Source organism: Gigantopelta aegis, chromosome 8 (genome assembly GCF_016097555.1).
Source record: "Gigantopelta aegis isolate Gae_Host chromosome 8, Gae_host_genome, whole genome shotgun sequence".
Classification (NCBI taxonomy): Eukaryota; Metazoa; Mollusca; class Gastropoda; order Neomphalida; family Peltospiridae; genus Gigantopelta; species Gigantopelta aegis.
The window spans coordinates 10,450,256-10,466,723 of NC_054706.1; the positions used below are offsets into that span (position 1 = coordinate 10,450,256).

Genomic DNA, 16,468 nt, shown 5'->3' on the forward strand with positions numbered 1-16,468 from the left:
GCTTGGCTAGTGTCGCGATTCTCCGATCCATCTATAACTCGTTCAGCCTAAATTATTATAATCCAAAGGTTGTAATAACCAACTGCGCAAGCGCGGCAATTGTTGGTCCTTTTCGGTGGTTTTCCATTTGATAGTTGATGTATCACCAGTTCGAGGGAAATATAGCTAATAACACAACACAGAAGTGACCGATAATTTAGTTCGAGCGAAGCCTTATAGTCGACTCTGGACGTATTCGACCAATCATCAGTTAATATACGGGTTTACCGGACAAAAAACTCGGGACTTCGTTTTTGGTTCGAGCGTTGCGGTGTGGTCGACCCTTCTGAGGTCGAGCAAACGAGATTCTACTGTATTTTGTTGTTATCTTTAAATGAAAAATAAATCAAGGCTCCCTCTTGTTAAAAAAATTTGCCCTCTCAAAATTTGTGATTGAAGTGACTTCACTCTATTTGGACCTCGCGTGAGTCATGCATAATAGTCTTATCATCAAAGCAGCAACCTAATTTCTTGATCCTCTTGGTGAAACGAACAAACAACTTTCACCAAAATCATCTTTATTTAATATTGGACATATTAACGGGGGAGGGGGTGGGGGCGAACTCAGAAATAGTTGAGACAGCAAAACATATATTTTAAAAATCGGAGAATGGGTCTACTGAGGTGATTCGATCCTATGACGCAACTACCTCAGGCTAGCGCTCAACCGACTGAGCTAGATCCCGCCTGGGAAAACTGGGAGCGAACTGACTTGGGGCGAACTGGCTTGGGTACGAAACGTCTGGTACCTTTGACGAATGACTTGGATCATGTGTTTTAATTCTTCATACTGTTATTTAATGGACAATTTAATGATAAGAGACGCTTAATACAGATCGATGTGTTTCCCGATACTGATCACCTTCCACCCTCCCAATCCAAAAATAAAATCAATGAACCTGCTATTCTACGTCATTCATTATTTTTTCGCGGGAATTTGACGTCACTGTAATTTATGCCGATACTCTTATTTCAGCACAATTTTACATTTAAAACGCATCTAAACATACAAATGGAATAAAATTCGCCACTCTTAATCACTGGTTAGACATTTAACCGCAGATCAGAGCTGCTTTAACTTTAACCCAGGGTTAGGGTATATTTAACTCATGGTTAGCGCTAACCAACGTTCGAACAACGCATTTTTCAATCGGTGATTAAATTTAACTCTGGGTTAGGCACTTAACCCAGGGTTAACGCTAACCCAGGTTTCGAACAACTGGGCCCCGATGTCACCGGAAGAAGCACAACAATGCCTACGTCACGACAAATTTCACAGACTTGGGGTGCGTTCGTTTCACGTCTCCTGGACATGTTCCAACTGTTCTGTCCTGGTCTTATCCCTAGAGGCACTGATTTTCCGGAATCGCGGACGGAATCGCGGAAATACCTATTTGAAACGGAATTATGGACACCGACATCTGCCTGTGCTACGCTACGACACTAGTACCTTTGTATGTTACGCCAAATGTAGAGTATCTAGACGTTTTACCAGTCGTGTTTTCTTCGCTTATTCCCGGCGATTTAACGGGAAAAACCGAACATTGTGAGCTAAAATTGTCCGATATTTACTTAAGTGAAAGATATGTTATGTTTGCTTATTAATTTTTAACATTTGCGGCATTGCCATATTTCCGATCTCACAAAGGAATGCAGTAATTGCATATTGTATGCCAGGCTTTGTTCAAAATAAATTATACAAGGGAAGTGGTTTATAGTGTGATCGTTTGTAATTATTTTCCCGATCATATCGTAAAGAAACCGAAAATGTCCGAAGTCTGCGTCGTGGCGTATTCGTGTTTAAATTTAAACCAAAAATAAATACAAACTACTGACATGTTTTACCTCATTGCATATTTATTTTACACCAGCAATTAATTGCTCGGTGTGTGTGTGTGTGTGTGTGTGTGTGTGTGTGTGTGTGTGTGTGTGTGTGTGTGTGTGTGAAACAAAAACAGAATTTGTTTAATACTGAAACGGAAAAAAAACGGAATTTGTAACATTATGAAACGGAAAAGGGAAAAATCTGAAACGGAAAATCAGTGCCTCTATATCCCCTCTCCAGATATCGTAAGACTTAGCAAAATTATTTGTTTAAGGGTTTGTAACGTTTTGTATTGAGACACTTACTTGTCTGAACTTTATTGTTACTGAAAATGTTCACGAACTGTGAAGAAAAATCTCACAAATGAACAACAACAAATCGGATGTTTATTGCGCGAACCCTGCACGAGAAAACAAACCGAACCAAAATGATAACGGTCACGTGATATACCAACGTCTGTGACATTGAAATGGAAATATCCCCTCTAAAAATAGATTGGACCTCGCTTGCTTAACGGTTTTTTCTCGACAACACGTTTTGTGGAAAAATGCAAAAAATGCATTTCGTGGTTTTACAAACATCAGGATTACCAAAAAGCACTTCAGGTGAATGGAAATGTGTATTCTAAATAATAAAATGTAAGTAAAGTGCAATTTTATTTGTGAAAAATGGGGTTTAATAGCGAAAAACAACGCCGTAATGGTTAACAAATAAACGTAACTAGGGTGTGTCCCTTTAACGTCATGTCAATGGCGTTTTTATAGTAATGTCTTCGGCAATTTTCGTAACTTAACGGAAAACCGCGAAATACCATTGAAACGCGCAGCTCCAGCTCCCCACCCCTGGATTCGCGCCTGACAAAGAAAAGGTACGCAGAACTGTGCACAGTAATAATATATTGCCCGTCACCGGCACGATTGATGATGCAAAAAATATCAAATATATTTGTTTAAATATATTCATGCCATGTCTTTGTCAAATCCAAAATGTAACACAGCGTCTTAGTTTGTGGGTCATTAGTGGGTCATATGTCGGTAAATTTGAAGAAAAAATAGGAGTAAATAAAATTATTGGAATGTATTCTTTTTTCTTGGGGGTACGGTGTGGTGGGGTATTTAATTCAAGATATAATATTTACACTTCAGAAGAAAAATTAATAGTTTGGTCATTATGCAACTTAGAGACTGCAGCTTTAAATGAATGTATCTTAAAATTGCATTATTTAACCACTTAGACTAGACAATGCTTTTCGTCGAAACCGGCGAGTCTGTCAGGAAAGACAAAAATAGATTTAGTCTAATTTTAAATGGCTTCCTAATTTAGATGTTTGCTCAGTTTGTTGATCTTAGAATAATGTACAGCATTTGTTTTAGTGTAAAATGTGTAACTACTGTGCCTACGTGAATAAAACATATTTAGGGATTACAGCAAACTACTGACCCCTGTGACCCCTCCCCTTGGTTACGCGTCTGAATACACAGAGGAATTATATATATATCTATACTGAACAAAAAAAGAAACTTCCGATTTGTACATATAGTATTTGTTGTGTTAAAGAATTCATTGTGTAATGAAATTATATAGGTAGTATTAGTCTTGAGCTGTATTATCAGAATTCATGAATTTTATCGATTATTTTTGCACTGTTAATCGTCGACAACGTGAAATTCAGTTTGCACGTGCATGCATGGTTCGACATGTCCCGTGTAGTATTCGGTCAATTTGTTTTACTTGTTTTACTGACATTGTTGTCAAGTGAACGAAAACGCTTCAAAATTTGTTTAAAAAAATAACGTTTTTTACATTGTAGCATTTTTAGTATGCCAAGAATACCCATTAATTTACGCGAACGGGCGATTGGCATGCTTGATGCTGGCATGTCGACAGAAGACGTTGCAAGGCATGTTGGGAGTTCTAGTCGAGCGATACGAAATCTTCGCGTAAGATTTCGAACGATAGGAAGCACCAACGACTTGCCACGTCGTGGACGTCCGCGTGTTACAACGTGTTCGAAACCCTAGTGGTATATGGACACGTTAAACCAGTTACTAAGCTAAGTCATGAACACGCATTTGCGCAATCGATTCCAAACTGCCACTGCTACTGCTGCTAACACACCTGGGCTTCTTAATAACCGAATCAGTGGGCAAACTGTTCGTAATCGTCTGCGGGAGAACGGTTTACATGCACGACGTCCTTACGTCGGATGCGTTTTAACACAACGTCATCGTCTAAATCATCTTAATTGGGCACGTGTACACACTCGTTGGATACGGCGACGCTGGAATACCGTTCTTTTTTCGGATGAATCCAGATTTTCTTTACAACGTGGTGATGGCAGGGTGCGCGTCTACCGTAGCTGAAATGAACGCTATGCTGACTGTTGTGTTCTTGAACGAGATCGTTTCAGGGGTGGGGGTTGTGTCATGGTCTGGGCAGCCATTGCCCATGGTTATCGTTCACCACTAGTCGTCATTGATGGCAATTTAAATGCTCAACGTTACCGCGATGACATTCTCGCTCATCACGTCATTCCTCTGTTCCATAACAACGCCAACATCTCGATTTTTCAGCATGATAATGCCACCTCTCATACAGCTAGAGACACTGTAAATTTTCTTAGGACAAATAACATTGATTTCATTGATGACTGGCCCGCTAAAAGTCCTGATCTCAACCCCATCGAGCATGTCTGGGATAGTCTGGACAGACGATTGAGGCGTCGTCCCAACCCACCCGCTAACGTCAACGAACTTCGTCAAGGGCTCATTCAGGAATGGAACAATATTCCACAGGCAGAAATCAACACTTTAGTCAATTCTATACGCCTGCGATGCACTGCAGTGGTCAATTCAAGAGGTGGTCATACCCGTTATTAAGTGGGTGTTTTTTTTTTTTTTAACCCCTACCACACTTGGTCAAAATTTCTCCCAGTTTCTGTTAACCTATGACCATGATTTTTGCACCAAACGATGCATCATGGAACACTCTTTAAACGCATATATAGCAATTATTCCCCCGGTTTGTTTTCATCAAGTTATGTTCAAGCAAAGTTAGTGTTCTATATATATATATATATATAGATATATATTAGTGATATATATATATATATATATATATATATATATATATATATATATATATATATATACGTACGCTATACTACATTTTTGATAATTTAATTATATTTTTTACTTACACAAATTTTATGTTTTGCTTGATCTGTCTGTGTATAACCATCAATCAGCTGTGTGATTAACTGTGAGATGAAAACAGCCGTGTCGTCAGATTTGTCCGTCGAGTCCGAGTGTTTGTCATGCGTCGGACAGGAGCGGTTCCAGGCTCGGTATTCGTGGACACTGACGCGGAAAAACAGCAAGGAGAAACAAATCATTGTTCCCCATTTTCAACAGAATATTATTAACACTGGTAAAAATGTTTTTAAATACTTCAATTGTTAAGTAATCCCTCTTTCTGTCTCTCTGGCTGTATCTGTCTGTCTGTCTGTCTGTCTCTCTCTCTCTCTCTCTCTCTCTCTCTCTCTCTCTCTCTCTCTCTCTCTCTCTCTCTCTCTCTCTCTCTCTCTCTCTCTCTCTCTCTCACACAGCAGTAATAGTAGTAGTAGTAGTAGTGGTAGTAATAGTAGTAGTAGTAATAGTAATAATAGTAGTGGTAGTTGTAATAGTAGTAGTAATAGTAGTAGTCGTAGTAATAGTAGTAATAGTGGTAGTAGTAATAGTAGTAGTAGTAGCAGTCGTAGTAGTGGACGTTGTATTAGTAATAATAGTGGTAACAGTTGTAGTAGTAGAGGAAGTGGTAGTAGTGCTGCTGCTGCTGGTGGTGGTTGTAGTAGTACTTGTTGCTGTAGTATCTTCTAACAGTCATTATTATTATTAAAGTAGTACTTTTAGTATTATTATTATTATTATTATTATTATTATTATTATTATTATTACTGATGATTTGAAGGGGACAACCAGTCGGCTATCGTGATAAAGAAAGACTTTCTAGAACCCGGTCAAGAGTACAGTTTAAACTTGTGGATGAATTTGCCTGGGAGCAAGTCTAGTGGATTTGCCTCACTAGCCATTGTCACCAACATTCCGCCGCGTGGAGGAAACTGTAGTGTGCAACCCACGACAGGTATGCGTGTTTATATTAGGGGATAAATATGTTGTATTTGACCATTTACGGACGTTAATTAAGAAATAAATATGTTGTATTTGACCGTTTGCGGACGTGAATTAAGAGATAAATATGTTATATTTGACCGTTTGCGGACGTGAATTAAAAGATAAATATGCTGTATTTGACCTTTTGCGGACGTGAATTAAGAAATAAATATGCTGTATTTGACCATTTGCGGACGTGAATTAAGAGATAAATATGTTGTTAAAGCTGGTTTTACAGTCGCAAATTGAGTTTTATTGGTGATGCAAATTTTAAATGTTTCTGACTAACAGAACCTGTTTTAACTGCTAAAACTTCAAATTAAATACATTTTTGTTTCCAATATCAGCATTTAATATGCCTTTGACTTTCCTGATTTTTTAAACTTAATTTTATTCCCAAAAAGTATATGGGAGGTAAACACTTTTATTTTTGGGGGTTTTTCCAAATGTTTTATTTCCAAAATTAGGGTTTGGGGTACTGCAAGCACTAAGACAAACAAATCATTACCTTCCTTTCTTCTAGGCTATACATATCAGACCTGTTGTTGTTGTCTTTTTTATCTTCCAAATATTTTATTTCCGAAAATATATTTTGAGAGGTAAAATCTAATTTGGACCACGGCAAGCATTAGGACAAACACATCGTTATACCTTCCTTTCTTCCAGGCTATGCATATCAAACCGGCTTTGTGATCAGCTGTTTTGGGTGGCAGGATGAGGGTTATCGCGCCAACACATCCGATACCCGCGACGGTAAAGAACCCAAGGGCTTCACGTACATTCTAGCCAAAGATGACTTCCAGTTAGTGCTGCGAACTGGGGGTAAGTATGAAATCAGTTTATATTGTTTAAACATTAAATTTATTATTTAAAATTTATTTTGTAAGTGATTTTTATAGTGCATTATTAATTTAAAAGTGTGCAAACATGAATTCTCTTGATTTAGTATAATTTGGTTTAACGCCTTTCTTATTGTTTCGCTCTAATTGTATTTCAGTATTTGTAAGCTATTTTTATTTATTTGTTGTAGGGTTTTGGTTGTGGTTTTGTGGTATGGGGAATTGGTTTTGTTTCTTTGTTTATTTGTTGTTGTCTTTTCTTTGTTTTTTATTATTTATTTGTGGGGGGGGGGGGGGGGGTGTTGGGTTTTGAGGGGTTTGGGGAGGTTGGGGTTATTTTTGTTGTCGCTTTGTTTGGGGTTGTTGTTTTGTTGTACTGGTTTGTACTTGGTTGGGCTTTCTTTTTTTAGGTGGTTGGGGATGTTATTCCTGTATTTGCTTAGTAATTTTTTCATTTTACTTAATTATTTTATTCTAATTTATTTAATTTCGTTTAATACTTTGTGCAGTGGAAAGTACCTCTCCACGTCTGTTACTGCCGATCCAACCTAAACTGACGTCGACGTACCAGTTAATAGTTCGTATACTGGATATACTCAATGACTACACTGATTACTCTATGAATGTGACGGTGAGTAGTACATGTAGTTTAATTTTTCATAACAAATTAATATTTTCTTGCTCACTGGCAGGAATTAGCCAGGTTTTACACGGGGCTAAATAAGTTAGTGCACAGATTTACCCTTTATGAAAACCAGGTATGCGCCTTATGCACGAGAGGTTCTGTGGAGGGCAGGCCAGTAGGGACGATGTAGTGTAGTGGGCATAATCTCTATTGGACGATCTCTAGTGGTGGAGCAAGACGGTATTTGGTTTTTTTAAATCAAAGTAGGACAAAAATTACTTACATTTTCGTCATCGAGTTGGAGAGCACCCCCCCCCCCCCCGCACCCCTCCGGCACACACACACACAGGACACCCCCACCCCACCCCCTCCGGCTCTTACATATCTGGAGGAGCGACTTTAAAGGGGTACATGTCTACAGTATTCCATATAACCTACAGTGTATTACCAGGAGACAATGTCACCTGGAAATAACAAGCCGACCAAGATACAGAATCTTCCAGATTAAAAAAGTAAAAACAAATATTATACATTTACTAAAAGTAATATTGGATTTTCAGGGCACTTCGAGGTTCGGCTGAGGGATGGATTCGTTACTGCCCTGAATAAAAGACGATCTTCGACCAATACGTATCTATAGTCCTCATTCTCCTACAAAAATGGCTTTTGTAAATAATTTAAGGTTTGGTTTCATGTAACAAGAAATGTAAAGGTGTTTTCGAAATAACACAAATATACAATTTGTGTGCGCAATTTACAAAACAATCGGTTGAGAATAACTTGTAGTAAATTCCATTGTATGAAAAAATGTGTTTCCCTGTGGGACGGACTATAGGTCTTCCTTTATTAATCTTTAAGGTATTATCCCCAATCGAGCATTTGAATAAGACAGAAGAGGACTACGAATATGATCCGGAAGAGGAAGCCATTACGTTTGCCTCTGTGAAGAAGATCATTGATGCCGCAAACCAAACCATGGCTGAGGCCATGGCTTCCACTAATCTGCTGAAGAACATGAACGTCTTTACGTCACTGGCGTCCGTCCTAAACGACGTGGTACGTTGTCATGACGATAAGTGCAGCCAATAGTATCTCGTTAGGTCAAAGATCGAAGTACATCCAGTTTTTCATTTCACAGTTATCGCTACCAGTCCTGGCATTGGTGATACGTGTGGCAGGGTTTGTTGTCCTAAAATGTTGTTTCATCTGGCCGGTAAATTCCTTGAAACGTGGGGGGGGGGGGGGGGGGGGGGGGGGGGTGGGATGGGTGGGGGGGGGGGGGGGGGGGTAAAAAATAGGATAGCAATTTTTGTTTGGAACTAGGATAGTCTGTCTGAAGAGAGCAGCTTAACACTAATTTTCTTCTGGTTAACTTTAAGTATGACGGATGGCAGTATTAATATCCATGGTGTATATGTTGATTGAAGCTATGTGTAACAGTTTTAGCCACATATGCTGTTATTATTTATGTGATTTGTGTTGGTGGTACACACCCTATACGTCGAATCTACTTTGAAGGCATATGGTCTCTCTCTCTCTCTCTCTCTCTCTCTCTCTCTCTCTCTCTCTCTCTCTCTCTCTCTCTCTCTCTCTCTCTCTCTCTCTCAATATTTGTCTGTGGAGAGACAAGCAATTAATATTTATTTTCGTAAACATTCTGAAAATCATCATTTGATAAAATAGTATCTAAATGTTAACCATAACCCTTCTGAAATCTGGACAACAGTATCAATAAAATAAGTCTCTCTCTCTGTCTCTCTCTCTGTCTGTCTGTCTGTCTGTCTCTCTCTCTCTCTCTCTCTCTCTCTCTCTCTCTCTCTCTCTCTCTCTCTCTCTCTCTCTCTCTCTCGCTCACTGGTGTAATTGGTGTAATAAAGGCCATGGTATGTACTCTCATGTCTGTGGGATACTGCATATATGTATGTGTGTCACGATAATTTGTTTTAGTCATATGTATGCATTAACCACGTGTTTCATTTGAACAGAAAGTTCCTAACGAAACCACTCTGGTTTCTACGAAACTGAAAACGTATACGACGTCGACACAGTGGATAAAACTGTGGAAAGATTACCAGACTCCCAGAGATGGTAAAGTGACGACAATGATAGCAACGGTTAGCATTAACTTTGAAACACAACTTGCTTTCATTATAAGGAATATTATATTCTGTAGTCATGGTAACATGCTTTCAACAACACGACGTTCTTTTTAATTATTAAAATTTACATGTTTCTTACATTATCTTGCTTAGAATATAAATATAGGTATATTAAACGCATTTCTGGTCGTCCTAACCTGTATAGATATGCAATATGGATTTTTACTTTAAACAAAATTGTATACTTAAAAAGTTCGATATGTGTTGTCCTGCCAGTGGGACAGTGCATATAAAATATCACTTGCTGCTAATGAAATAATACCGGCTTCGGAGGAGTAGTGGTTAAACCATCGACTGGTAGGTACTGGGTTCGCCTCCAGGTACCGGCTCCCACCCAAAGCGAGTTTAATGACTCATTAGGTGTACCCACTATACCAAGTTTTATTTCACTAACCACTAACCTGCTGTCTTGGGCCCAATTTCACAAAATATCTTAAGCCTAGTTTTGCACGTAAACGTAAATCTACTATTAACAATAAACCAAATATAGTTTCAAATACACATATTTCGTTTTCTTTTGTCACTAAAATGCTCCATCTTCCGTAATGATGTCATTTTCTACGTGAAATAGATTCCAAATAAATGTAAACGTATTACCGACTTAACTGCTAGTCACAAACGTAAATTTACGATGTTTTGTGAAATTGGCTCTAGGACAGACAGCCCAGATAGCTGATGTGGATAGCGTTCTTGAACCTAAATTAGATAAAAACATGAAAATTCGTTTGTTACACACCCGTTGGTGAGAACACCGTGAATTATGTTTGATAACACACGAGTTGTTTACACATGTACGTATGTTAACAATTTCATCGACTGGCTGCTCCTAGATGATGACCAGGTCACCACTGCCATACACCCAATGAAAAACTACACGATGAAATCAATTACACTGTGACAATCATGGGTCCGTTGCGCGTAAGTTAGCTACAAGTGCAACGGCTGTAAATGACGTTTAGTCGAAAAAGATGTTAAAATTTGCTTAAAAACCTGGTTTTTGATAATATGTAAGAAACAGAATGATATATTCGTGTCCTTCAGATACCATTTATCTCATAACTCGTTGTTTAAAAACTTATCAAACTCGCTTTCGCTCGTTAGATATATTTTAAAACAATTCGTTGTGAGATAAATGGTATCTAACGGCCACTCATGTATTATTATCGATATAAATGAAATGGAAAAATGTTGTGGGTCAGATCAAGTGTCAGAATTACCAAATGGTTAACGACCAATAGACGATGATTAATAAATCAATGTGCTCTAGTTGTGTCGTTAAACAAAACCAGCTTTACCTTTGTAGAAAATGGAGTAGATGGCTGCTGATAGAAACATATAGTGACTTTCGTTCTTTATCTTTAAAGGGACATTCCTGAGTTTGCTGCATTGTAAGTTGTTTCCGACTAATAAAATATTTCTACGATTAAACTTACATATTAAATACATTTTCTTATTTAGAATATCAATGTCTGTATATTCAATGTGTTTCTGGTCGTCTTAATATGGGGCTATTTCTCGTACCAGCCAGTGCATTACGACTGGTATATCAAAGGAAGTGGTATGTGCTATTCTGTTTGTGGGATGGCGCATATAAAAGGTCCATTGCTACTAATGGAAACATGCAGTAGGTTTCCTCTCTAAGACTATATGTAATAAATTACCAAATATTTGACATCCAGTCAGTAAGGGAGTCCAAATGTCCGCCAAGCTCTCTTACCGTCAAAGTACTCGGGCTATACATCCAATAGCCGATGATGAATAAATCAATGTACTCCATAGGCGTACGGGTTCCCATCTTTGTAATGGGGGAAGGGGGCAGGCTGCCTTTTGCCCGAATTAAACAAAAATGCCCGAATCTGGATAACTACATTTATTCATATTAGCAGTACTACGAAACAGCTACATAGGGTCGCAAACGAACCACTACGTATCTGTACATGGATTATAACTAATATTGAGGGTAGAATGATGGAAATATATGGTAAAAAGATCTTCTCATTTGAGCATATTTTTCCCCGAATATCTGTATAATTTTTGCCCGAATTTGATGTTTTGTTCCAGCACTAGGAGGGGGGGGGGGGGGGGGGGGGGGGGGGGGGCAGTTGCCCCACCCTACACTTTGCCGCCTGTCTCGTACGCTTATGATGTGCTCTAGTGGTGTCGTTAACTAAACCAAAGTTTAACTTTGTAGAAGACTGAGGAGATGACGAGTATCGTGTCGTCCCGCCTCACGGAGATCGACCAGTTCGACGAGGACCAGCTGTCCACGCTCAGCGAGGGAATGGCCGTCATCCTGCAGCAGACGACCAAAACAACGCTCGTGTCCGCGGTTAGTAGCACGCGTCTTTCACTGGCCTAGGAAGCTGGGGGGGGGGGGGGGGGCAAGGAGGGCATGTGCTCCCCCACTTTGTAGCAGCAGCGATGTTTTATACATATGCCCCTTACCTCCCTCCCCAACACACACACTTTTCTACGCCCGTGCGTTTTCTTTAAAGGTTCCAATTCCTATTGCCGATAATGTTATCGCTTACTAAAAAAAAACCCCACCTGATATAACTTATATTATAAGCACGGGCAGCGGCAGGGCACCAATACAAAGTGTGGCACCTCACATTTAATCTACCTGCACAGAAAAACAGGGGTTCACTACCAATCAGAGCCGCAGCTGTTTTAACTCCGTAAATATGAGTGCACCTCGAACTTTGACACGGAACTTTCTCCTTTGGTGGGGCGGGATTTAGCTCAGTCAGTTGAATGGTCGCTTGAGGTGCATGTGTCGCAGGATCGAACCACCGCGATGGATCCATTCAGCTGATTGTTTTTTTCTCGTTCCAACCAGTGCACCACAACTGGTCAAAGGCCGTGGTATGTGCTTTCCTGTCTGTGGAAAAGTGCATATAAAAGATCCGTTGTTGCATTAGGAAATATGTAGCGGGTTTCCTCTGTTGACTACATGTACGTGTCGTTAAACAAAGGAAACTTTAGCTTGTTCTTCTTTGGTACAATGCAACCTAAAAGTGGATTGTCAGATCTCACTGTAAAACCTTTCTGAGTTAAGTGATTAATTGCTCCCCGACATATATTATAAGGAGCCATTTAAAATATCATATACATTCATATGGCAGGGGGGCCTTTACATTACTCTTTTTAAACTAGTCTCAGGGGATTGACGGGAGCGAGAACGATAGCTTTCCTTAAATGACAAGTTTTGTAGGAAATTGGTTTATAAGTATTTGTCCAAATGTAAATGTAACCTACAATTATTTTTATGGACTTGGCTTATTTAATTAAAGCACTTACCGGTACTGCTTATTCTAAATTCATCACTTAAACACCTTTACCCCTCCCCCCCCCCCCCCCCCCCCGTCCCGGGGCCGGTCTCTGGCGAAGTCAGAGATCGGATACGAGATGGGCGTGCCTGAACCTGGTTTTGGATATGAGCAGGTAAAAAGAGTTCCCATACCCATATAAGTATTTGTGATAAATAGTTGCAAACAGGTCAATTACAAATGTAATATTTGCATAATTAACGCAAGAATATCAGAATTATTAATTAAAGCGATGCCACTGGCAGTAAACAGTCGCTACTGATATTTGCCCTTGCCATGCATTTATTTCAATGTTGTTTAGGTAAAACAGTTTTTATTTTTTATGTGGGGGTTTTTTGTTGTTTATTTTTAGCAAATCAGTAGTACGGTTGTGAACCGTGCATCAAAGGTGCTGAATAAACTGTCGCGGAAAAAGCCATATCCGATGAAAGAAAAAATAGTAACAGCAATAAAAGGTATGGAAACAAACTGTACAAACACTAACAATGTGGGTCTGGTGGATGTGTGCAATATTTGGCACGCTTCTGTTACGTGACGTATATTGCAAACACGTGTGTCTTTGTCATTAAAACTAAAAACATTTACCTTTCATAATCCATTTAAAGGATGATTTGGTATACAGCTTTGTAATGAATAACGCTAAAATGCCAACATATTGTGAACTTTTAAACCCATTCCATTTTGCATAACTTTTTTTTTCTCCAATATAAATAAAAGAACGTTTCTTTAAAAAAAAAGAAAACAAGTTAACAAAATGTATAGAATACAGGGCCGTAGCTAGCGGGCTTATGGGAGGTGGGGCAAGTATGTAACCTCCCTGAAATGGCTGCAAAATGGTATTTCAGTGCCTCTAGATTTTAATATTTCCTTGGGGGCATGCCACCGGAACCCCTATTCTTTTGCGCCTCCCATGCTCGTCCGTTCCAGGAATTCCCCCCCCCCCCCCCCCCCCCCCCCCCCCCCCCCCCCCCCCGCGCCCCGCGGGCCCCCACCGCCCCCCCCCCCCCCCAGACCCCCCCCCCCCCCCCCGCCCCCCCCCCCCCCCCCCCCCCCCCCCCCCCCCCCCCCCCCCCCCCCCCCCCCCCCCCCCGCCCCCCGAATGGAACGTGTCTAAGTTTTGAAACTTTAATGGCGGCTAATGCGAGAACAAACAATGTAGGCAACTGTATATATGATATGGAAAAGGATGATATCATTCGGGTACAAAGTATTTATTCCATTATTTTATAATTTCAACTGCAATAATTTGACTGAAGCCGAAAAACTGGGTCCAAATTAATGTTGTATTTTAACATCGGGGTTAGAGTTAGAGTTAAGGGTGGGTTTTGACATATTCTTGGATATAACGTAACAGTAAAATTGTAATAGTAATTGATGTGCAGTACATTTAAGCGACGAATTTCACTCAAGCCGAAAACCTGGGTCTCTGTTATTTTACAAATTTTCACATCAGAGTCAGAATTAAGAGTTAAGGATAGTTTTAGACTTGAAATAAACACTCTATATTCTTGGATACATAACGTACAGCGGAACATATCCACATGCCTGCTTGGGTATGCTAATGATATGTTTTCATTTTGATTAGGGTTAGAGGTAGAGTGAAGGTTAGTTCTAGAATTATAATAAACATTCTAGAGTACCTCTATAGTCTAACGTACAGCGGAATATATCCCCATGCCTGCTTTGGCACGTTAATGGTATGTTTCGTATTTTGATCATAGGCACAGTGAGTTTCATTAACAAGATTCTGAAGAAGGCATTACCAGATCCGAACAAGTCTCTCCCGTCAGACGTGCACGAGGACATAGTTCCCGAACCCGATGGGACGTCCGACACTCACAAGGAGGAGAACATGTTCCTCATCAAGAAAACAGCACAAGCTAACCTCGTCAAGAGATTCCAGCAAATTAACAAGGTCATTCGTCTTTCTAGTGATACTAATATACTCAACTAACCTCGTCAAGAGATTCCAGCAAATTAACAAGGTCATTCGTCTTTCTAGTGATAGTAATATACTCAACTAACCTCGTCAAGAGATTCCAGCAAATTAACAAGGCCATTCTTCTTACTTGCGATGCTACTATACTCAACTAACCTCGTCAAGAGATTCGTGCAAATTAACAAGGTCATTCGTCTTTCTAGTGATAGTAATATACTCAACTAACCTCGTCAGGAGATTCCAGCAAATTAACAAGGCCATTCTTCTTACTAGCGATACTAATATACTCAACTAACCTCGTCAAGAGATTCCAGCAAATTAACAAGGTCATTCGTCTTTCTAGTGATACTAATATACTCAGCTAACCTCGTCAAGAGATTCCAGCAAATTAACAAGGTCATTCTTCTTACTAGCGATACTAATATACTCCAACTAACCTCGTCAAGTAGTGATACTAATACACTTAAGGACAGCCTCGTCAAAAGGTTTCAACAGATTAATAAGGTAATTCTTCTAATTAGTAATACTAATATACTCAACTAACCTAGTCATTATGTTGCAGCAGATTAACAAGGTCATTCCTTAATTAGTAATACTAATATACTTAAGGATAACCTCGTCAAGAGGTTCCAACAGATTAACACGATCATTCTTCTAACTAGTAATACTAATATACTAAACTAACCTCGTCCAGAGATTTCCAGTGACTAACAAGATCATTTTTCTAATTAGTAATAATAATATACTAAGTTAACCTCATCAAGACGTCCAACAGATTAGCAAGGTCATTCTTCTAACTAGTAATACTAATGTACTCAAGCTAACCTCTTCAAGAGATTCCAAATGATTAACAAGGTCATTCTTCTAACTGGACATATTGATGTACTTAAACTAACCTCGTCAAGAGATTCCAGCATATTAACAAAGTCATTCTAACTAGTGATACTAATATACCCAGGCTAACCTCGTCAAGAGGCTCCAACAGATTAACAAGGTCATTCTTCTAATTAGTGATATTAATGTACTCAAGCTAACCTCAGATTAACACGGTTATTCCAACGTGGAGCCTGATTTTGTTTAGTAGTAAGTCGCCAACCTGAAGATGGACTGTGGGTTATCAAATAATATTAGAGTACCATTATGAGTTCAAATAGTTAGGGTGGGGGGGGGGCGTACAAAAAAGTACCATTTTAATATATAACTGTTTTTGTGTATATTTGTAGGCCCAAACCTCTCCTAAAACAGCTCCCTATCTCCCTCCAAAAATGTTTTTAAAATTTGTGAGTGCTGTTTTTATATGGTTGCAGAATATCTTGTTTTAATAGTGTGCCCTGATTTTATTTATTTACATCCTGACCTTGCCGTGAAAATCAAATTGAGATGAATTCACACGTTTAGTGGAGCTACATGTTGCCCTCCTTGAACTAGTCTCAGGCGAACGATGCGGAGCGAGAGTAATAGCTCCCCTTAAACGTTGAGGTCCGATTCGCCTAAGTACAACCGTAGCCTTCCTCTTCCAACAGAGAAATAAGGCAATAGCT

At 39.4% G+C, this 16,468-nt stretch overlaps 1 protein-coding gene across 1 annotated transcript in view; it reads left to right on the forward strand.

The window, feature by feature from the left end:
* Positions 1-16,468, forward strand: part of LOC121379460 — a 48,735-nt gene that overhangs the window by 10,875 nt on the left and 21,392 nt on the right. The window contains exons 2-11 of the mRNA XM_041508102.1: positions 5,112-5,293; positions 5,834-6,007; positions 6,703-6,858; positions 7,385-7,506; positions 8,359-8,556; positions 9,486-9,614; positions 11,851-11,988; positions 13,341-13,443; positions 14,710-14,903; positions 16,151-16,207. Of these exons, the coding sequence (XP_041364036.1) occupies positions 5,112-5,293; positions 5,834-6,007; positions 6,703-6,858; positions 7,385-7,506; positions 8,359-8,556; positions 9,486-9,614; positions 11,851-11,988; positions 13,341-13,443; positions 14,710-14,903; positions 16,151-16,207 (1,453 nt within the window). The remainder of the gene's footprint in view (positions 1-5,111; positions 5,294-5,833; positions 6,008-6,702; positions 6,859-7,384; positions 7,507-8,358; positions 8,557-9,485; positions 9,615-11,850; positions 11,989-13,340; positions 13,444-14,709; positions 14,904-16,150; positions 16,208-16,468) is intronic.